General features: G+C 34.9%; 1 protein-coding gene and 1 non-coding gene across 5 annotated transcripts in view; both read left to right on the forward strand.

Moving 5' to 3' along the window:
• The window catches only part of COP1 (COP1 E3 ubiquitin ligase), a 245,271-nt gene extending 219,270 nt beyond the window's left edge, over positions 1–26,001 (forward strand). For all 4 annotated transcript variants that reach the window (XM_045547294.1, XM_045547297.1, XM_045547296.1 and 1 more), the window contains 2 exons: positions 23,632–23,676; positions 25,658–26,001. In XM_045547294.1, the coding sequence (XP_045403250.1) occupies positions 23,632–23,676; positions 25,658–25,675 (63 nt within the window). In that variant the 3' untranslated portion in view covers positions 25,676–26,001. The remainder of the gene's footprint in view (positions 1–23,631; positions 23,677–25,657) is intronic.
• LOC123636297 lies at positions 2,667–2,805 on the forward strand. Its single transcript, XR_006734487.1, has one exon. It is a non-coding gene; the product is annotated as a small Cajal body-specific RNA 3 (non-coding RNA).
• Positions 26,002–26,631: the final 630 nt, after the last annotated feature.

Below are 26,631 nucleotides of genomic sequence, written 5' to 3' on the forward strand. Positions count from 1 at the left end.
GCTTGAGGCTAGGTTGAGCAAGAGTGAGACCCCATTTCTACAAAAAATAGAAAAATTGGCCAGGTGTGGTGTCGTGCACCCGTAGTCCCAGCTACCGGGGAGGCTGAGGCAGGAGGATTGCTTGAGCCCAGGAGTTCAAGGCTGCAGTGAGCTATGAAGAGGCCACTGTACTCCAACCTGAGTGACAGGGTGAGACCCTGTCTCAAGGCCAAAAAAAAAAAAAAAAATTAAAGCTGGGCAGGGTGGCTCACACCTGTAATCCTAGCACTCTGGGAGGCCAAGGCAGGAGGATCTCTTGAGCTCAGCCTGAAGTTCGAGACCAGCCTGAGCAAAAGTGAGATCCTGTCTCTACTGAAAATAGAAAAAATTAGCCAGGAGTAGTGGTGCACACCTGTAGTCCCAGCTACTTCGGAGGCTGTGGAAGGAGGATCGCTTGAGCCCAGGAGTTTGAGGTTGCTGTGAGCTAGGTTGACGCCACGGCACTCTAGCCCAGGCAACAGAGCAAGACTGTCTCAAAAATAAATAAATAAATAAATTTTTTTTCGATATTTCTCCTGTATTTGTCTTTTCATTCTTGCTTTTAATCTCCTCATTCCTGTTCTTTCCCCCCACCACCACCTCTCAGATGACTTCAGCAGCTTTGTGTCCCCTTCAGTCTGTCTGCCTTTATGCATTCCTGACAGATGTCCTTCATATTTATACAAAGACATTCCGATAATGTCAAACATGCTTGTTGTCTTTAGATGACCCCAAGTCTGAAAAGTTTCTTTCAAATTCAGCATTTACATGTAACTGTAGATAATAAGCATAGAGTAATCACAGGTATAGTTGTGTCATTCCTGTATCTACTCCTCTTAACCTCTCTATTCCTCTCACCTCATGTGTTTGCACTTAGGATCACATCTGTACCATTGCATTCAAGATTTTCAACAATCTGATATAATGCCTACTTGTCCAGCCGTATTTCTGTTTTCTGGCACAGTTCATCTACTTCATTAAGAAAGGTTCTTCATTGTTCCATACTATTCCCATTCCTGCTTCTAAATAAATACCAGCAGCTACCAGAGTAAGAGCTACTTAATTTTCTAGGAAATAGCTAAATACTGTTAAAATAAAATTTAAGCCTACCTAACCTGGAGAGTCTACTTTATATTTTTCAATCAATTTCATAAGATTATAAATATGCCAATTAGAATAATACACTATGATTGATGCTAATACTCTTTGCTTGCGATAACTGCCCCTTAATTGTAAAGAAATTAAGAAATTAAGGTTACAGAAGAATAGCTACCATTTATTTGTTTGGTTTGTATTACATAATAATTAATATACCAATATAAATTTTTCGTTAGATGTTATAGGGGAAAAAGATTTCTTTTCTCACCCATTTCTAGGTTCATGACTGAGACCCCTATAACAAAACAGATTAATAAGATAAAAACATGCAGATTTACTTAATAGTTTTACTGACACCAAAGCCTTCAGAATTGAAGATCCCCCAAAACAGGTCAATTTGTATAGTTTTATGCTTAGATTTGATTAAGAGGTGGACAGTCATGGGGAAATATGATTAGATGACAGAAGGGTGTGATCTGATGGTAATAAACTGGGGCAATTTAGCAAGGCCTGTTTGTTCAGATTGTTCCCAGTTATCTCCAGAGATAAGGACATTCCTTTCTTCTAGGTATAGGGTGGGTACCTCTGGAATTAGGGTTGAATGATCTGTTTCAGAGGAAGGTCAGAGAATTCTTTCAAGGAGAATGATAGACCTTAACTGCTGCAGCTGTTTTTGGGTTTTTTTTGTTTTGTTTTGTTTTTTGTTTTTTTTCTCAAATATCAAGGTGCCATATTTTAGGATAGTGTGTCCAGAACCCCAGCAGTGCTCTACTGTGTTTCCTTTAAATATTCATAAAGACTCCACCTGAGAGTATCTGTTTTATATTTGAAGAAATTGAGTCTCTAAGAGCTAAAAGGATAGGCAGTACTGTGGCAGAATCAAAATGCAAGTCCAGGTCTCCATGTCTTAAATCCATTGCTTTTTCTATTGTGTAACATGGTATCCCTAAAATAGTATAGAACTGTGGAAACAGCTTTGCCAAACTAGTCTGTAGGAAATTTGCAAATAGCACCCTTAGAAATGTTTAGTTCTGTGCTCAGAGGCTCTTCCCAATATTAATCAGCAATACATAGTCATTTTTGTTTGTCATATGTCATTGTAAGCACGTTGTTTTCAAGCTTTATTCAGGAGATTATCCAGGGTCCAGAGATACTGACATGTGATGCAAGTTGAAGATGTTCGGAGATAATATTTGAGTGCTATGTGGCAAGGATAATTAAGTTGATTAAGGCCACTTGATGAGAAGACTTTGGAAAGCATTAAAAATGAAGGAGGGAGTGGTGAGTGTATGTGTTCTTGTGTATCTAAATCCTCTTCCTTTTATACTTGTTCTTTACAACCTTTTATCTCAGACTAAAGATCACTTTGACTTTGTACGCTAAGTGTGCCTTTTTCATTGTTCTTTTTCTATTATCTGGATTCTGATTTTTTAATTTAGCTTATTTGAATGCATTAAAGTATATTTAAATGAGAATTTGAAGATACATTTAGGAAATTGTAGTATAAAAGACTGGATAACAAAGGCTTCTTTATAATGAAGTACACCAAAAATGGAAGCTGCAGGAAGCAACCATGTGGGCAAATGAAAAATGTCTTTGTCTACAGATTGCAGCAATCCTACATAAACATGGAGGTCTCTGTCTGGCTTAGGACAGCTGGCTAAGTCCGATCGTTCCCCTCCATACATCCTTTAAAACTATCACTCTAGCCGGACGCAGTGGTGTGCGCCTATCCAGCTACTCGGGAGGCTGAGGCAGAAGGATCGCTTGAGCCCAGGAGTTCTGGGCTGTAGTGCGCTATGCCGATCCAGTGTCTGCACTAAGTTCGGCATCAATATGATGACCTCCCCGGGGTGGGGGACCACAAGGTTGCCTAATGAAGGGTGTACTGGCCCAGGTTGGAAACGGAACAGGTCAAAACTCCTGTGCTGATCAGTAGTGGGATCACACCACTGCACTCCAGCCTGGGCAATATAGTGAGTGAGACCCCATCTCTAAAAAAAATAAATAAATAAAACTGTCACTCTAAATACTGCTTCCCTTGCCAGTTCGTTCAGTATCTCTACTGGTTAAGTGTACTGTATTATTTTTACAGTAGACAACCAAGGAATTCCTTTATCCATATTAACTGGTTTTTGAGGTATCTTATGATTTTTGAAAATAGGTATTATTATTTGGTTGGTTGTTTAATGTTTAAGGAACTGTAGCCAGGAAGTAGAATGAATGTAGCAATATTATTTTTTAAGGTGCCACATTGGCTTAACTAATCCAAGGTTGTCAGTAAAGGTCATTTAATATTTTAGATAGGAAAGAGCTAATCAGGTAGCTTCCATGAAGTTTTTCTCATTAAGAATTGGTTTCTCATTAAAAAAAAGTGATTTCTCCAAAATTACAGTTTATGTATCTCTTAAGTCTGTAACCAAAGTTCAGGCTGGTTAGTAAGTATTAACTTCTTAGCACTAAATTTGAAATCTTGGTCTTTCATGGTATACGTTCTGCTGTAAATTGGAAGGACAGGGCTGGGAGCTACAGTGGCGTTTCTAATTCACTGTGGTCTGATACACAGCACCAAGGTGTGCTATAAGCAAGTCATAGCTGGGTTTATTTATAACTAATTGTGTAAGGATCCTTGTTTGTGGTTCTGAAATCACATATTTCTTACCCTGAGCAGTTTTTGCATCACATTTATTGAGTGAGTGGCCTTATTTTTCTAGGTCCTTTAGAAGTTCTTAGTCTGCTCTGTTCTTCATTTTAATGAATGATTTTAAAATTTTCTACTCATAGTATTCACTTTGGCTCTGTTTCTTTGCATGGTAAATGCAAATCTAGATCTAAGACCCTTCACTTAATGACCTTTGACTAAAAATTAGTAACACAAATATATAGGTTAATTCAAAGGAAAAAATGCCTTATGACCAACACTAGCTCAGCTTACGTTTACAGTCATATTTGAGAAGTGTCTCTGCCTGACCCCTATGTCACTTTCTAGGATGTCTTGAACAAGGCCAAGAAATATATAGTACTTTTCCTTGTTTTCTTAAATCGTTTTCAGTGCCCCTAGTTTTTTGAGTCTATTTGCTGCCATGCTTTTCAGTTTCTTCTTGCATTGAACTAGATGTGTGTTTCCTTACCGTTTTCTTGCCATGTGATATATGCCTCTTAAAGCTGTCTCCTCCATAAACTCCTCTAAAATATAGTAGATGACAGTCGGCTTCTACTCAAACCAGATATATAAATATAGGAGTCATATGTAACAAGTCAGAGCTAATGATGTTAATTAAAGGTGGGCTTATCTGAATATAAAGGCAAATTAGTATTTCATATACTGTACCAATACGACTAATTAATACAACAGCCTCCTTTGCTATTTCAGGTTTTGCAGGAGCTCAAACTTTGATCCTCACAATATAAACTTTAAACCCCTTTATAACATGGGTATTTACTGTGTCTATACTGTTAAGACTGAATGGAACTATGACTACTTTTATGGCAAAGGAATAATTTATGCTAAAATCAAGGACAGTAAGATATGTAATGGTTTTGCTGTACCAGTTTTTTATGATAGGTTGGTACTTGTACCTGTTGTTAAAATTTTTTAACATCCACCCCTGAGAATAGCTTGTGTTATGTTTACTCTAATTGGGAACACAAGTCCCTTTGGATCTCAAATAAAAACATTAAGTCTTAACAGAAAAAAAAAAATAGAGGATGGAAACAAAATGTTATAGAATCTGGTGATTTTGATGGAGGTACAGTCTTAGTGGAAGCAGATCTTTTTCCCCTTTCTTCTGTGTGTGTGTGTGTGTGTGTGTGTGTGTGTGTGTGTGTGTCTGTCTGTCTGTCTACACACACATCTTTCTGAAGTGACTGACATGATACTATTTTGAAGTCTTTGAAAAGAGTAAGTTGGTGAAGTATTTATTTAGCCTTTCAAAATGGTAAAACATCTTAGAAGAAGCTCTACAAAGAAATTGTACTCACTAGACCAACATATATATATCTATATTTGACCATTTTTCCAGAGAGGGGAGCTGTTTATACCAAATTATTTTAAGAGACTACAGATTTTCATGTTTATTTGTTAGAGACAGATTCCAATTGTAAATATTAGTGAGCTGGTATTTTGTATTTATATTCATAGTCATATCAGGTTCTTTTACCTTAAGATAAAATTTGAATTTTATATGCACTTATGTCTTCAACCAATTATTATTACATTTTCTTAAATCTGGCCATAAGATAAAAGAAATATCCAGCACCCGGAACAGCATCAGTTTGCCATAAAAGATCTGGTCCACCTTGTCTTAGAATGATTATAAAAAATCTGGAGTAAGAAATGTTTCCATTGTTCATTCAGAAGATCTTATAAAGCTTGAAAATTTCAGAAATGAAAATAGGATAAGCCTCCAAATCTAGAATTCCTTTTGATTAACAATGTAAATCATTTCCTCTCATTAGTTAATTTGAGAGCAGATATTTGTTTGAATGGATCAAAAAAATTAAAGTGTAAAAAAGGTAATATACTTTGGTAAAACAAAGATTCATTCTGTTAATCAAAGACTATGACTATACTTTTCTATTTCTAATCATCTAAACTAATTCACTCAACCTTGGCTCCTTTATAGAGTGCTGGGAGGGCTAACTATGATATTTTAGTATAAAAAGCAAGATCTCTTATTGATAGATTTTAGTTTTGTGCTCATTCTTTGTTAAACATATTTACATATATTTTTCCCAAATCAATTCTGAAAAACTACATACTGAAAGAAAGATCAGGGATTAAAAAAAAACCTATTGGGCTTACAAATGGCATTTATTTAAAAACCTTCGAAGATCATCTTGGGACCTATTGATACGGTTTGGTTATTTGGCCCCTCTAAATCTCATGTTGAAATTTGATCCAAGTATTGAATGTGGTGCCTGGTGGAAGGTGTTTGGGGTCATGGAGGTGGATCCCTCCTGAATGGTGTGGTGCCCTCCTGTGATAATAAGTTCTTACTTTATTAGTTCACAAAGAAGCTGGTTGTTTGAAAGAGCCTGGCACCACCACCTCTCTCTCTTGCTCCTGCGTTCACCATGTGACATGGTTGTTGTCCCGCTTTGTCTTCCACCTTGATTGGAAATTCCCTGAAAGCCTCACCAGAGACAGTTGCTGGTGCCATGCTTCTTGTGCAGCCTGAGAATTGCGAGCCAAATAAATCACTTTTCTTTATGAATTACCAAGCCTCAGGTATTTCCTTTATAGCAGTGCAAATAGACTAATACACCTGTGCTTGAATATCATTATATGGGCTTTCATATCTGCCCGTGTGCAACAAACATAGATTTATGTCTATATGAAGGTAAATAAACACTCTGACTCAAACCCACACAAAAGTGAAATGCATTTAATTCTGAGATACAAAAACAATACAAATTTGATTTTTAAAAAAGATCTATAATAAAGAAGTTTTAATAAAAGAATAATTCTGCATGTTAGGAAATTGACTGTGACTCAATAGGATGAAGCAACAAAATGTTAACACGTTGAGTATTTTCTCGCTTTTGTATTTAAATTGGTGGTTACCATGGGGACATACATAAAGGCTTTGGGATGATGTGAAGGAAATAAAAACAAGTGATGAAATTGGACAATTGAATAGTGTCATATCACTTAACAGAATATCGATTGAAGAAAAACTTCCAAGGATCCCTGCATATTATATCTGTATCTCTTCTCAAGAGAACTGAAGATGTTCATAACTCAACCTTAGATCATGCATAAAATGAAAAGCTAAAAGGGAAAATGTATTTGAAAGTGTTCTGTGGCTGCAGGATCCTGAGTGAAAATCAGATTTGACTATAAATAGAGTCCATGAACTCCTACATGAGGAGAGAAGCCATTTTACTTTTAAGAATGCAGTTGGAATACAAATATTAACATCCTCTCACCCTACCCCAAAGAGAGAGAAAAAATGAAACAAAAGCACATACTTTTATGTTTATGATCTTGGTACAAAAAGTGCTTAAGGCAGGTATGGTCTTTTATTTTCAGTGACACAAAATTATCACTGCAAATTAACACTCTCTTTTCTGGCAGTGAGAAAACAAGACGTCTGTGTTCATGAAGAGAAAGCCTTTGTCCAAATAAGACAGGAGGCTCTATGGAGAGAATATTAAGGAATTAACAGATATAGATTGTGAGTTGTCCTTGTTTAAAGCCTAGTTAACTCAAATTTTTATTTACTTCTTCCTTTTCCTATTTAAGGAAGGATATTAAATTGAGCGACCTTCCTCACTGTTCTGTCCTCTAGGGAACTGTCTTTGCAAACATCGTATGTTGTAGAGTGATTTACCATTTCCATTTTACCAAATGCTTGTTAAAGGGCTTAAATGGATATGCAGTTTAAACTTAGTGGACACTTCAGAAAGAAAATTCAATGCCTACATAGACAAACTGTTGAAGGCAGAACTGCTTACATTAATTTTCACTAGCCATTTCAGCTGCAGCTTCTGCTTTTGGAGGACAATGTGAATAGTATTTCAGTGTACTTTACATTTTCAGTGTCACTAATAGTGTTCTGCCACTTGAAAGAGGGACTGAGCTTAAAGATCATATTCTAGGCTTCCCCCTCCCCAGTAAAAGTTCCAAGGAACTTGCCTTCCTTAGTTTTAGGGCACAGACCATAAAGTTGTTTGCGGAGAGAAAATATTTCTGAAATTTTGTGAGATCCTTATTTGGAATAGTTGTACTTTTAAACATTTAAGAGTGAAGGATGGGTCATGTGTCCTTTGTACCTGCTGTCTTAGGGTAATGTTCTGATTAAGAGTGCTAGAGCCAATTGGTATCCTTCGCCGATGTGCTTTTAGGTGATGATCAGGGAAACCAGTTTTCTGGTGAGTACATGTGATGCTTGGTTTTCCATTCTTTGGATACTTCACTTAATATAATGGGATATCAGACTGAGATGGGGAGTGGGGGGAGGGGATGGGTGTATGCCTACATGATCAGTGCGTTGCGCACCGTCTGGGGAATGGTCATGCTTGAAGATGCTGACTCAGGGAGGTGGGGGGGCGGGGAGGGGATGGAGGTATGACTACATGGTGAGTGCCAGGCGCACTGTCTGGAGAATGGACACGCTTGAGGCTCTGACTCAGGGGGATGGGCGGGACACGGACAATGTATATAACCTGAACTTATGTACCCCCATGATGAGCTGAAATAAAAAAAAAAAAAAAGAGTGCTAGAGCCAATTTGCCAGGTTTGCTTTCTGTTGCCGTTGAGTGATAGCTGTGAGGCTTTGGGCAAGTTACTTAACCTTTCTTTGCGTCAGTTTCCTCTTCTATGAAATTAAAATAGTAGTACCTTCCACATAATATGGTGGAATAAAATTAGAAAATACATGGAAAGTATTGAGAAAATAGGTGGCACAAAATAAGTAATCAATTGGTAAATAATGTTGCTATCATCATCTTTAACATTTTATATACTGATCCACATAACTAGACAACTATACCTGTTTTTAATTCATCAAATAGTAATGGTACAATATAAAAATATATTGTCTGCATCTGGGTGGTTTGCAACCTAATAAACACAAATATTAATAAACATAACAGTGGTATGAACATGAATGAAATTCTTATAAGAGAATTATCCCTGAAAAGATTGATCCTAGAGGGTAGAGACTACTTCTAACATAGAGAATTATGTAAGGCTTTATGAAGATGTGGGCTTTTGAGCTGGGCTTTATAAAGACATAAAGGATTTCAAAAAGCCACAAAGGAAAAGGAAGTGCCTAGACAGAAGACCATAAACAAACCTACATCTATTAAGTACCAACCAGGCGTTATACTAAGTACTATCTTAATTGAAAATGACACCATCAATTTTTTAAGGTATTAATATATACTCTTGACCTGTGCTTACAAATGAAATTGAGGCTCAGATTTGCCCACAATTACACAGCTAAATACGGAGTAAAGTTGGAATCTGAACCCAGGTCTGCCTGGCTCTAAAACCCATACTGTATCTGCTGTATTGCCTTCAGGCTGGAGAACTGTGTGAACAAAGGTAAAAATGAGGGAAAGTGCAATAGACGTTTAGAAAACTTCTGGTAGACTAGTCTAAGTAAGATGGTAGGGTAGAACTCTGGTATCCATTGAGGCCACCAGATTGTATAGTCTTGAATGCTGTACTGAAAAAAAAAAAATTTGAGATTTCTTTTGTAGGCATTAAGTAGCTCCTAAAGCCCACTGTATAGGAAGATGAGAGTGTCACATGAGAATATTATCATAGCAGCAGGTAGAAGAGAAGAGATTAGAAATAGAGAGTCCAGTTAGGTAGGTTATTGAATAATTTATTTAGTATTTTTTTTCTGCATTCAATTTCATTTTAGAAAATAAGAATAAGAGAAAACACCTACATGTGACATTCATCCTTCTTAAAATGTGGTTGGCCTCACATATTACAAACATGTTTATTTAAAGATGTTTCATTATATTCACTTCAAAAAACAATTTTTGAACTATGTTTGAGGATACAGTTATTATCTTCCACCTACTAGCATATAACTTACTTTTTCTTTCCCCCAAGAATTCACTTATTTAACTTAATACATGTGAATTGAAGAGTTCTGTTAAGGGATAAGATTAAAGAAGATGATTTCACAGCCGACCCCCAGGAGGGGTAGGTCTGGTAAGAGATCACTGAAGGAACGAAACACTGGAGTGGAGGAAAATTCTTCTTTACACTCTTGGGTTCTCTGACTGGGTCTTCCAAACTGTTAACAGATTAACAGGAGAAAAGACATACAAATGTATTTGATGTTAAAAGTTTTACATACAAAGGTGGGTGGGGCAGGGGGGGGCCCAGAGTGGTGGGGGGGGCAGTGTGGTGAGGGAAACTTCCTAGAAAGAAGGGAAAACCCCCAAAGACATGGCTGTGTTTGAAGACTTCTGTATCATTTGGACAAAAGAAGATAAATTTAAAGAAAAGTAACAAGACAAAGGAAAGGGACTTTGGGCTTCTGGGGTGACAAATAGTAGGAAGGCAAATATATGGGAAACCAATGGTAGATAATGGCTAGTTAATAAGGTTTGTTTGTATAGGCTCTTTCTCAGTGCTATCTTGTTTGATGAAGTTGTTATCCCCTTCCTGGTATGGGAAGTGGTTATGGGTATAGGGTAAGGGGACTTACCTTCACAAGGGGAATTTATTATATATTTTCAGGCAGATAGGCAGAGGGCACAGAGCTCATCCTGTGTCTACTTTTTCTCAGTTGCCTTCAACTCAAATAATACTTGTGTCAGAATGGCATATTTTGGGGTGGCATATTCTGATCTCCAACAACAACAAAGAAAAACTAATCCGATCTGTCCCTTGCATAAAGACGGCCATTGCCTCTTATCCATAAATAAAATTCTGACTTTGGTATGGTATAGTTAGTTTGCATGCTTACCCCAACCTAATATTCCCATCTCATCAACTAATACTCAAGCTCTGCTGTCCTCAACCCCAGGGCTGAGACCGAGTATCAGCAGTACCAGTCTGTGTCCTCTTAGGAAATGGGCCACACACATCACCTCCTGGGCTTTGCACCTCACCTTTGCCCCTCCCCCCACCACCCATCCATGGAAAAATTGTCCTCCATAAAACTGGTCCCTGGTGCCAAAGAAGTTGGGAACCATGAAGACAACCTCCTTTCCAGTCACCCAATTTCTCATCTGAAACTGTTTTCTTTCAAATTTATTGCATTTGCATAACCATGTCCTTTTGTCTAACATATCCATCTTTTCTCCTGAGAAATTTCAGCTTCTACACTTCCATGTTCCATTTGTGGCCTTATTTATGAAGCCATTCTTATCTTTTCCAGGTAGAATATTCTTCTTGCTTCCTCAGTTGCCCCTTTGAACTCTGTATTTCTTATAAGAATTATAGTAGTTTTCTGTTTAAAAGCCCACTTCCCTTATTAGTCTATGGTCTTAAGAGCAGTGTGTCTTTTTCTCCTTTGGAACTCCAGGACCCAGCACAATATGAGGCATGTAATATCATGGATGGATGAATAAAATGGCATGAAATTAATAAATTTTGTGCTGAAGTCACTATAGTGTCATGAAAGTACTGTGATGATGGGAAGTTTTTCTCTAAGTCAATTGAAGGGTTACCTTATCCAGAGAGACAGAACCTTCAGGTCATATATAGGTAGATAGATCTATGAGAGGGGATTTATTAGGGATGTTGGCTTACGCAGTTATGCAGGCTGAGAAACCCCATGGTATGCCAGGGAGGTCAGTGGTATGGCTCAGCCCAAGTCTCCAAAAGCCTCAGGGCAGGGAAGCTGATGATGTAACTCTCAGTCCAAGGCTAAGGGCCTAAGTTGCTGGTGCAAGTCCCAGAGTTCAGAGGCCAGAGTTCTGATATCCAAGGGCAAAAAGAAGAAGGTTGTCCCAGCTTCAGGGGAGAGAGAGACACACACAACAAATTTTTCTTTTCTATGCCTTTTTGTCCTATCCAGGCCCCCAGCTGATTAGATGGTACCCACCCACATTGAGGGCTGATATTCCCCCTCATTCCACTTACTAACACGTCAGTTTCCTCTGTGGACAACCCCCAGACACACCCAGGAGCATTGCTTTACCAGCTCTCTAGGTGTCCTTCCAGTCACATTTACACCTAAAATTAACCATCATGCCATTATTAATTTTATCACCTATGCACATCAGGGGTAGCTTTCTGGAGACATTACTATCAAAGTCAATTTCTAAAGGTTGATTTAGCTAGAAACCTGTGCAAAGACTCTTTGTAATATAGATTTGACCGTTAGGTAGAGTTGCTTTTGGAGTCACCAGTACCAATTTAATGGCCAAATCCAATGACCTATTACTAAACAGTCTTTTCATCTCCTCAAGATTTTTGAGCTTCAGCTAGCTTCTCTTCCTTAGCCCTTTTAGCCTTCATAACAACCTTCTGGTTTTCTTCTTACCCCTTTGATCACCGGGGCTCCTTTGCCTTGTCTTGAACTCCTAAGCTATGAACAACTTTCCCTCACTGAAAGAACAATCACTTACAAGATGCATACTTTATTTCAGGCACTTCTGTATGTGTTTGTTTGTTCATAACTATTCTTTTATTAGTTTTATTAGCATTGTTTTATAGTTGAGGAGACTAAGATTCAGAGAGGTCAAGTAACTTGCCCATGATTTTAGAATTGAAATTTGACTTCAAAGACTTTGTTTAATCCACTCTGCCACTCTAGCCATCTATATGTCATTTATTTTCATCCACATGTTTTATAAATTTGATTTTAGGGTTACAGATTATCTTACATAGTTCTGGCCCTTTTTATCCTAGATGTCAATTACTGACATGTCCACAAATACAGAAAAGTTTTTTCTCTAAGAGAAGCGTACAGACCTCTCTTAGATGACCAAGAGGCTTAGAATTGAATATCAAATTTGGGTTGCCACTTTCAAAGAATGGAATCTCAAGACAGGAATAGGGTTGTTTCATTTTGAGAAAACTCTGAAGATGTATTTGCTCTATCATACAATTCAATTAAACAGCATTGATGGTAGTTTACCTGAAAAGATTTCACACCTGATAATAATAGTTGACTCAAGAACAGGGGGATGAGAGACTCACTTTTCCCTTACTCTTATGTACTGTTTAAATTTTTACCATTGTGTATATTACCTATTATTCAAGTAAACCATTTTTTCTAAAAAAGAGAAAAGTGTTAATAGTCTTTGGGGAATGCATTATTGTCCCCATCTTTTAAGCCAGCAATCTTGCTAAACTCTTATTAATTTTAATTATCCCTTTCTGCATTTCTTAGATTTTTTTATATATACAGTAATAGCCACAAATAATGAAAGTTTAATGTCTACTTTTCCAATACTTACAACTTTCTATCTTTCTATTTTACTCATTCCAATGCCCAGAACCTCTAATGTATAATGTCAAATAAAAGTATGGTACCCAACATCCTTGTTTTATTCCTCACCAAAGGGAAAATTTTTTATTGGACTGTGTCATCATTAAGTATATCTGCTATAGGATTTTTGTATGTGTTCTTACAAAGAAATTTCATTCAATTGTCAACTTGCTGAGACTTACCATAAACGAACGCTAAAGTATATTATTGCTTCCTTTTTACCTACTTAAGATGATGTAATAGTTCTCTTTTAAGTATTGATGTGGTAGATGACATTAATTCCTTTTTTCCTAATAGTAACCAATCTTGCATCATTGGAATAAGCTCAACTTGGTCAAGATTTATTATCCTTATATAGTGTTAAAATTGACTTGCTACTGTTTTGTTTAGGATTTTTTTTTAATCTGTCTTCATGAATAACAGTGTTCTGTAATCTTTTCTTGCATTGTGCAGGTCAGATTTTGGTTTCATGGATATATTAGCTTCATAAAAGAAGGAATTCTACCTCATTTTCTTTGCTGTGGAAAAATTTGTGTAATATTGGAATTGTTCCTTTCTTGAATATTTGGCTGAACTGTGGGCAAAGTCATGTAAACACCTGAGATGGAAAAATTTTTTGACTGTCATTTTTTTAATGCCTGTGGAATGATTTGTGTTTTCTGTTTCTTCTTGATCAGTTTTAGTGAGTTTAAGAATTTTTTACTTGATTTAAATATTTAAATTTATTAATATAAGGTCTTTATTTCTGTTTTATAAAATTTTCATTGTTATTCTGAGAGGAGTCAATTTAACATAATGCTTTAACATTTAGATAAATTTTAAATAAATAAGGGTTATATTCTGATCTTGTTTAATAAATCTCTCTTCTGGTTATAAAGGGGGGATGAGATGAAGGGTGGAACTGTTTATCATGTAAGTAGCAAGCCTTACACATAAAACCATACTTATTTTTTGTTGAACTAGGAGAGGGGAATGACAAAAATATTTACCTTTTTTGATAATTTAGTGTTATATTCTGGGGGGAAAATGTTTAGCTTCGTAGCTAAAATGGCCTTGACATTATGCTGAATGGTATAGACATCTTCATAAATACAGTAGTGGTAAAGTGTTTATATATTATGTTGAAAAATCAGAAAATATTTAAATCATGAATAATGACTTTTGATTGGTAAAAGCCAATACTGGATTTAAAGTGAACTTATAAAATGTGCATTTGTGTCTCTGTGTGTTTTATGCTTTTTAAAATTGATGTTATTGAGGTATAATTTACATAAACATAAACTAAATACATTTTAAGAATATTAGTTCAGTGAATTATGACATGTATACGCCAGTGTAAGTACAACCTCAATTCACGTATAAAACATTTTCATCACCCAAAAAGTTCCCTTATGTCACTTTGTAGTCAATCCCCTCCCCTCTTCCACTCCAGGTTACTACTAATCTGCTTTCTCACCATAGGTTAGTTTTGCTTGTTCTAGAATTTCATATAATAGGAATAATACAATATGTGCTTTTTTGTGTCTGGCTTTTGTTCAGCATGACATTTTTTAAATTGGTCCTTGTTAGTGCCTGTATCTGTAGATTGTTCTTGTTACCAGTTAGTAATCCATTTTATGACTATACCGCAAGATATATGTCTATCTGTTCACCAATTTTGGATATAAAGCTTTACAGTTTTAAACTGTTTTGAATAAAGCTGCTGCCAACATTCACAAATAAGTGTTTTTGTGGATATATGTTATCATTTCTTTTGGATAAATACCTAGGAGTGGAATTACTAGATCATAGAGTAGTTCTGACTTTACAAGAAGCTGTCAAACCTTTTTCCAAAATTGTTCTATTACAGTCATATGTGTCACTGAACAATAAGGAATATGTTCTGAGAAATGCGTTGTTAGGCAATTTTGTCATTGTGTGAACATCAGAGTGCATTTACACAAACCTGGATGGTGTAACCTACTACACACATGGGCTATCTGATATGGCCTGTTGCTCCTTGGCTACAAACGTGTGCATGTTACTGTATTGAATCCTGTAGCAATTGTAACACAAAGTGTGTATCTAAACATATCTAAACACAAAAAAAGTACCATAAAAATATAGTATAAAAGGTAAAAAATGGTATACCTGTACAGGATGCTTACCATAAATGGAGCTTGCAGGACAGAAATTGCTTCAGGTAAGTCAGTGAATAAGTTGTGAGTGAATGTGAAGGCCTAGGACATGACTATACAATATTATACGCTTTATAAACACTGTACACTTGAGCTACACTAAATTTATATTAAACATTTTTTCTTCAATAATAAATTAACCTTAGCTTACTATAACTTTTTATGTTATAAACTTTAATTTTTTAAATTTGACTCTTTTATAATAAAATTTAGCTTAAAATGCATCGTACATCTGTACAGAAAATATTTTCTTTATATCTTTATTCTATAAGCTTTCTTCTGTTTTTAAAAAAAAATTTTAATTATCAATATCAACATCTTCCACCTACACATCTTATTCTAATGGAAGATCTTCAGGGGCTATAGCATTCACGGAGCTGTCATTTCTTATGATAACAATGCATGCTTCCTAAAGGACCTGCTTGAGCCTGTTTTACAGTTTACTTTTTTAAAAAAATAATTAGAAGGCATATACTCTAAAATAATGATAAATATTATAGTAATCTTATGGGAACACCATAATATATGTGGTCCATTGCTGACCGAAATGTCATTATGCAGTGCATGACGATATTTTGCCATCACTCCTGCCAGCATCCTAAAATCATTTCAGTTGTTCTGTATCCTTGCCAACACTTAATATTATCACTTTTTAAAAATGTATTCTAATAAGTATGACTGATACATTTATGAAGTCCAATGATCAAGTTTTTTGCTTATATGGTACATATTTTTACTTTCTAAGAAATATTAATATTTGCCAAACCAAAGATTTTTTTTGTACCTCTTTTTTTTTTTTTACTTGCCAAGTTGTTTTCAAATTCAGTTGATCATGTATGTTTCTGGGCTTCCTGTTGTTCCTTTAATTCATATGTCTGTCCTTCTAATACCATAGTGTTTTAATTACTGAAACTTTTTAGTAGAATTTCAAATCTGGTTGTGCAAGTCTTTCAGTTTTGTTTTCCTTTTTCAAAGTTATTTTGACTTTTCAATTTAAATTTTAGAATCAGTTGGCCAATTTCTACTAGAAAAATTTGTGAGGTAATAATTGGAATTACATTGAGCCTATAGAATAATTTAAGAAGAACTGATATCTTAATGATATTGAGTCTCTGGTCCATGAACATAATAAATCTGTTAATTTATTTATGTATTCTTTAATATCTCTCAGCACTTTTATAATTTTCAGTGTATAGGTCTTATATATATTTTAGGTTTGTCTCTAAATGGTTCATGTTTTTTGTGCTACTATAAATGTTATTTTTAAAAATTCTGTTTACTAATTACATATTGCTAGTTTATAGAAATAAATTGATTTTGGTATAATTGACCTTGTGTCTGACAGTTCTGCCAAAGTCACTTTATTAGTACTAGAAGATATTTTTAAAATTCATTAGGATTTTCTATATAGACAGTCATATCTTTTGAGAGTAAAGGAAATTTTACTTCTTCCTTCTGATCTGTATGCTTTTTTTCCCCTTCACTTTTGCACTGGGGTGTACCTCTAATACAGTGTCAAATAGAAGGGGTAAAGACAGGCTTCTTCACCTTGCTCTGAATCTGAGGGAGAAAAGGTTCAGCTTTTTACCACTATGTATGGTGTTAGCTAGAAGTGTTTTGTAGGTATCCCTTATCACCTTGAAGTTTCTTTCTATTCTTAATTTGCTGAGAGTTTTTATTATATTATGAATGGGCGAAAAATTCTGTTGTGTGCATTTTCTGTGTTAATTATGATTATATGATTTTTCTCTTTCATTTTCTTTACATAGTGATGTATATCCATTTTTAATGATGAAAACCAACTTGAATATCTAGATAAATCCCACTTAATCTTGTTGCATTATTCTTTTTACATATGGCTGAATTCTGTTTACTGGTATTTTGTTAGGTTTTTTTACATCTACTTACAAAGGCAGTTGGTCAGTAATTTCCTTTTTTAAAAAAAGAAATATCCTTCTATGGTTCTGTTTGATTCATAAAATGAGTTCGAAAGTATTCCTTACTCGTCAATTTAACAACTTTTTCTTTTGCCATATTTGGAAATTTGTATTTTTCATAGAATTTTTTCATTACCTGTCAGTTTTATTGACATAAAAAGTCATTTATAATACTTACATACTTTTAATATCTGTAGGATAGCTAGTGATATTCTCTTACTCATTTTTGATATTGTTGACTGACGTTTTTCTCTCCTTGTTATGGTTTATCAGTATTACTGAATTTTTTCAAAGAACTAGCTTTTCATTTTAATAATTTTATCTGTTTTTGTCTGGTTTTATTGTTTTCTGCTCTTTCCTACTGCCATTCTTATACTTACATTGTGTGTAATTTCCTCCGTCTCTACCTTTTTAAGGTGCACGTTGTTACATCATGTATGTTCAGTCTTTTTGCTTCACTAATATAAGTATTGGAAGCTATAATTTTCTAAGCAGTTTTAGCTGCATTACACAAATTTTGATGTGTTACGCTTTCATTATCTTTTAGTTTGAAATGACTTCTCATTTCCCTGTGAGTTCTTATTTGGCCCCTGGGTTATTTAAGAGTATGTTTTTTAATTTGCAGATTTTTTTTTTCTACTTTAGTTCTGTTTTATCAGAGAACATACTTATATAATTTCAGCTCTTTAAATTTATCATGATTTGTTTTATGGTCTCTGATGCATTGTCTTTCTTGGTGACTAATTCACATATAATTGAAAAGGATGCATATTTTGCCATTTAAGTAAAGTGTTCTGTAAATATTAATTAGCTCAATTTGTTTTTGATAGTATTGTTGAGGTCTTTTATATATTTATGGATTTTCAGTTTACATATTCATTGAGTTATTGAAAGAAGAGTATTGAAATCCCCAAATATGAGTAAATTTTTTTCGTTCTCTTCAGTTCTGTCAGTTTTTGCTTTGTGTATTTTGAAGCTCTGTTTTTAGATACATGTATACATAAACAAATGTTTTTTTCTTTTCATAAATGAACCCTTCTTTAATTATGAAATGTCTATCTTTATCTCTGGTCATATTCCTTGTCCTGAATTTCACTTTTTTTAATATTAGCATAGCCATTCTAGCTTTCGTATGATAATGTTTGCATGGTATATCTTTTTTTCTTCTTTTACTTTACATTTATATTTTTATATTTAAAGTATGTTTCTTACAGACGACATAAAGTTGGATCTTGCTCTTTTATCTAGTCTCATAATTTCTGCCTTTTAATTGTAATATTTAGGCCATTTATGTTTAATTATCAATATGATTGGTGTTATGTCTGTCATCTTGCTGTTTTTAATTTGCCATTCTATTTTAGGTTCCCATGTCCCTCATTTCCTTTCTTTCTTTTGAGTATTTTAATAATATATCTATCTCCTTTACTAGTTTATTAGCTATACTATTTCTTTTCCTTTTTAGTGGTTTCTCTAAAGTTTATAATATTTATGTTTAACTTTTTACAGTTCTATTTTCAGATTATATTATACCACTTTATGTATAATGGAAGAACCTTACAACAATATACTTCTATTTTCCCTTTCATCATTTGTGCTTTTGCTGTCATATATATTTTACTTTCGATTAACCATAATGCATTGTTATTATTTTTGCCTAAAATAGGCAATTATCTGTTGAAGAAACTTTAAAACAAGAAAGCAAATATCTTTTATATTTACCCACATACTGACCATTGTCAGCAACCTCCATCCCTTTTCTGGATCATGTGGTATGATAGTCCTTCAGCCTGAAGGACTTTTTAAATAATTTCTTACACCACAGATCTAGTTGTGGAAAGTTATCTCAGGTTTATTTCTTTTGAAAATGTTTTTATTTTGCCTTTATTTATGGATAATATTTCTATATTGACAGCTTTCTTCTTTCATCATTTTAAAGATACTGTCCTATTGTCTTCTGGCTTGTATTGTTTATGGTGAGAAATTGGTGGTCTTGTTCCTCTGCATGAAATGATATTTTCCCATTCTAGATATTTTCAAGATTTTCTCTGTTATTTGTTTTTAGCAACATAACTATGATGTGCCTTGATGTGGTGTTATGCTTTTTTTCTACTTGGAAATTATTAAGCTTCTTAGATTTGTGGGTTTATACTTTGTAAATTTAGAAAATTTTTAGGCTTATGTCTTTATATATTTTTTCTGCCCCCTTATTTGGGACTCCAGTTATACATTTATGAAGTTGCGTACTGCCCTTTCGGTTACTAAAATAAACTGCTAATCTCTTTTCTCCCCTCTGCTTCAGTTGTATTTTTTTTCTATATTGCCCAATTTATTGGTGTTTTATTCTGCACTGTCTCATCTGTTTATGACCACCCAATGAATTTCTTACTTCAGATACTGTACTTTTCAGGTGGAAAAGTTCTGTTTGCGTCTTATAATTATGTCTTTAATGTCTTTTTTCATTAAGTTCATTGTTTGCTTTAAATACTTGAACATGCTTTAAAAGTTCTTTTGACACTTGTTTTTAAGCTTTATAGGGTAATCCAAAGTAGTGATGAACTAACTTTTGATTGTGGCTATGTTCTAATAAAACAAGATAGCCCAGTGGCTATAGTTTACTGACCCATGGTCTAGAGAGTGTTTAAGTGTAATTTAGCTCTACTATTAAAGCATGACTCTTGTGAGGACTGGTCAAAACTTGAACATCTCCCAGCCCCGTTTGAACTCTGGGATTTGATAATGTTACAGATTCCCAGTAGTTGTGCTTTCATCATTCATTGTTATTTATTTTCATGGCTTTGTGTAGTTTTATCCTGTGAATGCAGTTCATTATTCCAACAGAGAATCAAGGAGGCCCGTATGCAAATTCCTGAAGCTCTACTTTTAGGTAACTTCCTCCTCTGTGGTACTTTGCCCTACAGATTCCAGCTGTCCTACAGCTATCCTGGACTTTAATTTCTTGTCTCCTCAACTCAGTGAGTCCACTATGCTCTGCTTATATTCCTCTCTGCTGTATTTGTATTCCCCTTCCCTGCTTTGTGGTCTAGAAATTGCCTCTGAGCAGGAAGCCAGAATGCTTATAAGACTCACCTCATTTTGTTCCTTTCTCTCAGGGATCTGCTTGTGGTCCAGTGTTGTCCTATGTATTTTGTTCAGTTTTCTAGTTTTTTATAGTAGGACAGCAAATCTAGTCCATTTACTCTGGACTAAGTTTGTTTTTATATATTTACATATTTTATATTTAAAATCTATATATTTTATATTTATATTGTTATATATTTATACCTATAATAAAATTAATTTGCCTTTAAAATCAATTACATATGTATCTAGGAATAAATCCTCCAATTGCAAACTAAGTGAATAATTATTTCTCAACTTGCTCAGGATTTTAATGTATTGGCTATAGTGACCCTTTTTTAAACAAGCTAATAAAGAGAAAACTTTTCCAGTGGATGCAGTTTTGTTTTAGTATAAGTTAGTACAGTATCACTGACTTTATAACTGATATATGTTTGTGTATGTATCTTCTATTTTTATAAAAGACTTGCTGTTTTTTTTTTATTGTCTTAATCTTTTCATAGTAATAAAAAATACTGGATATATTAGCTTAGTCTTGAGGAGAGTTTTGCAGTAAAACTGCCAGTTTGTAAAAAAGAGGAGAAAATAATGAGAATTACTCTCTGGCATTTTTATTATATTTAGCAAGTAAAAACAACTCATTGAACTAGAACTTATTTACACCAGGGTCTAGCAGACCACACCTACAGCTAGGAATTACCAGTCATCCACAATGAGACATGTTATCCATTGCACCCCTGGCCCAATGCTGTTACCTACCAGTCATTCAAAATGCAGTCAAGAATCATTCAAAACTCACAGTGGTAACCTTGTACTTATCATTTGTGATCTCTATGCTACAAGTAAAATATCTGGTTTTATTTTTCTATTTCATGCAAAAACTAATTTTTCTGAAGCTAGTATCTGGCTATCTGATAGCCACTTTAGCCCTAAATCACTTTTTTGTAATTACTTGGTCTTTGAGGGGAGGGGATGTACTGAGAGGTGAAGCCATTATTTGTCTTTCACTATTTGTTATTTTGAATAAAATTTTGGGGGACACCATATCACTTATATGTCAGTCTTAAAAGACCATTCAACCAGGCAATCAATTCGTGTTGACTGTTTTTATAAATGGAGGCGTTTATCTGTTTCTACAGAAAACACCGTTAAGAGTTAACGCTCTGATAGAGTCTACTATGACATCATCTATTAATGTCGTTGTAGTTCTGAGGTTACAGTAAGACAGTGTTTATTCATATTGGATAGTTATCAGATGTCTTCCTTCTTGAATTTAGTATAGTAATTGTGTGGACTTCAAATGCCTATTGTGTGGTGATCTAGCTAGATTGCCTTATTTATATTTAGCCTAATTTTTCATACCATAAGATAATATACTACACTTTTCCAAGCTTTCCTCCCATCAGGAATCAGAAGTTTGAATTATGTAATTTATAATCTTTGTAACTGACAAGAAGTGGACTCCCTGCTACCCCCAATTGAATCCTTATGTTCACCAGCTTTCTCTATCTGCCTTTTTTATATTAAAAGATAACTAGAACCAAAATGGCAGAAAGAGATAGAGCTTTGGGCTATATACTCTTCATTGTCCTGACGTTATGTGTTCTGATAGCAAAGGGAGTAATTCTTGATGACTACAGCATCTAATGGTGGTAGCTCTTGGCGGTAGCTTTCATGGAGACTAGAGTCTTTCCACTCCTTAAATAGCAACTAGATTGATCAGTGCAATTTTGAGCTTCTTTTCTGGATGGTGTTTATAGGAGAATTATTTCTGGGTTCTCTAGTGGCAGTTCTCTTATCACACAGCTTGTTTAAAGTTCATGCTATAAGGAAATCCATATTATACCAAACAGTGCCTCTTTTTGCTATTTTCTGAGGCAGACATAGAAATTCTGCCTCTTGACCAGCCCAAGGTGAGTTATTATATTCCCTCAGGTTATAGAAAACCCATCCCAACAATTTTCTAAATTCAAGTCACTAAAAGAGTAAATAAATCCCAAAATTTTCTTCCTTGTCCCCTCACCCCAATGTGGAAGCATCGATTGTATGCACAGTGAGTCCCAGAAATGGCCAGTAATTTCTCAAAGTTGATATTTAAATTCTAATAGTGAATACTATATTACCCATGTTACTATTTTTAAGAACACCTATGCTAATTTAAGAAGAAACTTCATCTAGGAAAAGGTCAGCACTTCCCATACACCTGTTTTTATTTCTTCTTGATACAACTATGACCTCTGATGCTGTCACTGCTGACTCAAATCCAAGGAGTATTCTGATCCCATTAAAAATTCTGGAATAGTGGAAGAAATTACTTATTTCCTCATATGCCAGTAGTAGCAAGATGAACATTTGTTAAAAGTAGCTTTATTAGAAATCAAAGGGCAAATTTAAAAATAGGAATTGTATGAGTTTGTAAAGTGCAAATTGCTTATATCAAGGATACTAACGTTTAACTTAGCTTGACTGAAGTAACTTTCCCAGCATATAGGCCAAGAGTCTTCTTTCTTCTTCTCATCACTGTGTCATGAAGCCTGAAGGATATTCCGACAGATCCTATCCTTCATTGAGGTTGGATCACTTTATCTGTTTCTTACAGCTGTCATTTGGGCTAGGTCTTTCTGTCAGCCACATGGCCTCTATGGCAGTTTGAAGTCTGTTCACCTCTTCTTAGATGCCCTATTTCCAATAGGAGGCAAGTCTCAACTATTCTACTTTCTGAGATTCTCTGTGGTAAACTCAGAGAGAGTCCCTTTGTTTTTCTACCCTTCCGTACTTTCCAGAGAAAATTTTTTCCTGGGCTTAGAGTGTAAAAAGAATTTACTACATACATTCTCATTCAAGTAATCACCAAGGTTATTAAAAATGCATATGCTGAGTGACAGAATAATTAAAAAGAAAGATGGCCTTTTTTCTCCCAGATGAATATTCTTGTTTTCTTGTTTTTCTAAGACCAAATGTCTGTCCATAGAGATTTGTGCCAAAGATGTTGGCCGCATTTACATCAATTACTGGTATTTTATGGAAGAAAATAAATGAAGAAGGAGTGTTCTGGGGAAGCAATTGCTCACTTTGTTTTTCTCAAGTTATTCTTCATTTTATTTTATTTTAGTCTTTGTTTTTCTTGGCTTTCCTTCCATTGTCAATCCTTTCTGCTTTTCTTTTTCTTTACATTAAAAAGTTTCCCACTCTGCTTCTAACTTTATTTTTTATAGTGAAACTTAATTCTCAGACTATGGGGTCTTATGTTTAAAATTCATAGTTAAAAACATGTTAAAGTTGGCACTCCACTTTAGATTCAATTGATGTCTTAGAGTGAAGTGAAGAAAGATGAAGAGGAAATTATTCTTTTGGACTGCTCTCCAGGAAATCCCTCTCTGTACTTTAAAAGCTCTTGTTCTTTTCTAGGAGTCCAATGTGCTGATTGCTGCTAACAGTCAGGGTACAATTAAGGTAAGCTATTTTATATATCTCCATTTTAAACTCAGATCCATTTTTAGACCATAACAGGATCATGAAACTATACAGTTGAGTTGTACTGAGCCTTATAGATCATTCCAAATCATGGGTCTCTGTCTCCTTGCAGATAGCTTGATCGAAGGGAAAAAGAATAAGTAGCTTGCAGCTATGGAGATGATAGTACTTGCTGAGGTTGCATGGATGTTGAATAGATTGATAGATGGTCAGATTGAAAAACAGATGAAGACTATTGAGCATCCACTGTGGGCCAAGCACTGTTGAGCTTCTGTTCCGCCAGTGCAGCTACCCCACAGGGCATTCAGTAGAGAGAGCTGAAGATAGAGCAGGAGATGCTGAGACATTCACCAGATTTAAACATATCTTACTCTTATTTTATTCTTCTCTTCCTCATACTTCTCTTCTTTCTCTTCCCTGACAACTAGTTTTTTCCTCAGTTGCCAGAGAGAGGGGAAAACTATTTTAGTGTTCAATTGAAAATTGGTGGATATTTAGCACTTGGACATGATACATGGGATAAATAAATCCTGAGCTAACCAGTCAGTGAACTTTCTAAACAAAACACCATTTTGGTGGACGTTTTTAGTACATGGATTTGATTAGCACTTACTCTGAGGGTACCTGCTGTTTCCACATATTCTCTGCTGATTTGGAAATACCAGAAAGTATTTTTTTTAGTATTTGTCTGTTTCCCCTGCTACTTAGCATTAATTTTTATGCCATGGCTTCCTTAGACTAATCCTAAATGGAGAATTACTTAACAATCGAGAGCAAGTCCAAGCCTAACTCATTGTCCTATGGAGACAAAATGAACAAACTCAAAGGAGGGGAACTGCACTGTTAGTTGGTCAAACTAATTTACACGACAGCCTCCTTTTTTAGGCAGCTAGTTTGTCTATTTGGAAAGCCTCTTTAGAGAAACACAGATAGCTTAAATGAAAACCAGGCTTTTGAACTGATCATTTGTTATGTTCTGGAAGCCTCAAGCAGGATGGTAGAAGTTCTTGACAATCTCTATTTAAGTGGCTGTCTGTATCTTATTCTTATGGCAAGCCATGAATTGAAAAAGGTACATCTTGTTCTTCAATAAATTTCGCTTGTGGAGGAATTGGGATTGCGAACATACCTGTGGGAGCTCAAAACTACGTAGGCACTCGTGGAGTCACATTGACAAATCTAAGATTTTGGTCAGCAGCATTGACATCTTAGGCTAAGTAGCCTGGTTTCCTAATATAAAGGCAAAAGCATTATGGAAGCACAGATGCAAATCAAGCCTTAGCAGAGCAGGAAGGAAATCACCTTTAAATCTTTGCCACTTAGAACTGTAGTCTCCATCTAACGTAATCCTTTTTGACAGTGTCTCATAAGTATCCTCGGGTATTCTGTGTCCTTTCTTAACCATTTGCTTCCTCTTATATTGAGTTTTAGCAGTAGCACAACTTTTATGACAATATACTACTCTTATTCTAAGAACTAACAAAATATCTTGACACCAGATGATTGACTAGAAGATAAATGAAGCAGTAAAAAAGGCAAGATTTTAGGTCATATATGTATACTTTGTCACTATCAACAGTGTTTGTCAATGGAATAAATAGATTAAAATCCTAAACAGTAATACTTTAGATTTTCTTAAGAATATAGAAAGATACCAACATATATTCTGAAAATATTCCATGCTATTGCGCATCAGCCTATTCATTTATCCACATGTTTTATGTAGTTTACCTCGAAGGCTCCCTAGTTAACTTTGGAGATAACTATCTGAAAAAGTTCATGCAGTTGTTGAGTTGAAAGTAAGAAAGGATTAATGTCCAATCCCATCTTTGATATTTTACCAGTTGGGAAATTTTTTTTTTAATTTGGTTCTCCATTGGTAAATATAGTAAGGATTCTTTAAAATCTTTCTATATTTTAAAACTATTTTATTAAACTAATCCTTTTTTTCCCCAATTAGGTGCTAGAGTTGGTATGAAGGGTTTATTCAAGTCAAATTGTTCTTGATCCTGCTGAAATACATCTGCAGCTAACAATGAGAGAAGAAACAGAAACTGTCATGTGATGTCTCTCCCCACAGTCATCATGGGTTTTGGATTTGTTTTGAGTATTGTTTCTTTTTCTTTTTTTCCTTCTTTATGACCTTTGGGACATTGGGAATGCCCAGCAGACTCTCCACCATCAATGTAACTCCACAGACTTTGCTGCTGTTGGTGGTGTGGTTATCTAATTTTTGTGATAGGGAAACAAATTCTTTTGAATAAAACTAAATAACAAAAAGTAATAAAAGTTTATTGAGCCACAGCTAAGTGGGGCAAGTTTTTATCAGGTATATCAAGAGATATTCTTTTCAAGAATTGGCAAACATAAACAATAGAATAATGTACCAGTGAATAATTTGTAAGGTTCATTTTTTCCAACCTCATTGGAATTACTCATATTAACGTAAACAAATATATAAAGTGTATGGATTCCTTCCCATGAATTTAATGTTTACAGTAGGTGGAAAGATTACTTTCTGAATTCTTTTCTTCATTCTCTGAGCAGATTTATATCATCAGCAAGTACCATACTCTCCAGTCTGGCTAATGATCTAAAATTTTGACCTGTTGAGACTGCATTCAAACAGAAAGAGAATGTCAGTCTCTGAAAGCTAGCTCTGAAATGTCACATATATTAATATATACCAAAAGCCCTAAATGTAAACCAAGCCATCTAACTAATCATAGCTATCAGTACCATCCTAGACTGAACAATGACTGGGAGCAGGGGTTAGCAAACTTTTTCTGTAATGTCCCAAATAAGAAATATTTTAGGCTTTGCAGGTTATGCGGTTGGTGTCACAACTACTCAATTCTGCTAGTATAGCAGAAAAGCAGCCACAGACAATAAATATGTGAATAGATGGGCATGGCTGAGAAGAAGATGGAGGAT

This window comes from Lemur catta, chromosome 3 (assembly GCF_020740605.2).
Source record: "Lemur catta isolate mLemCat1 chromosome 3, mLemCat1.pri, whole genome shotgun sequence".
Lineage (NCBI taxonomy): Eukaryota > Metazoa > Chordata > Mammalia > Primates > Lemuridae > Lemur > Lemur catta.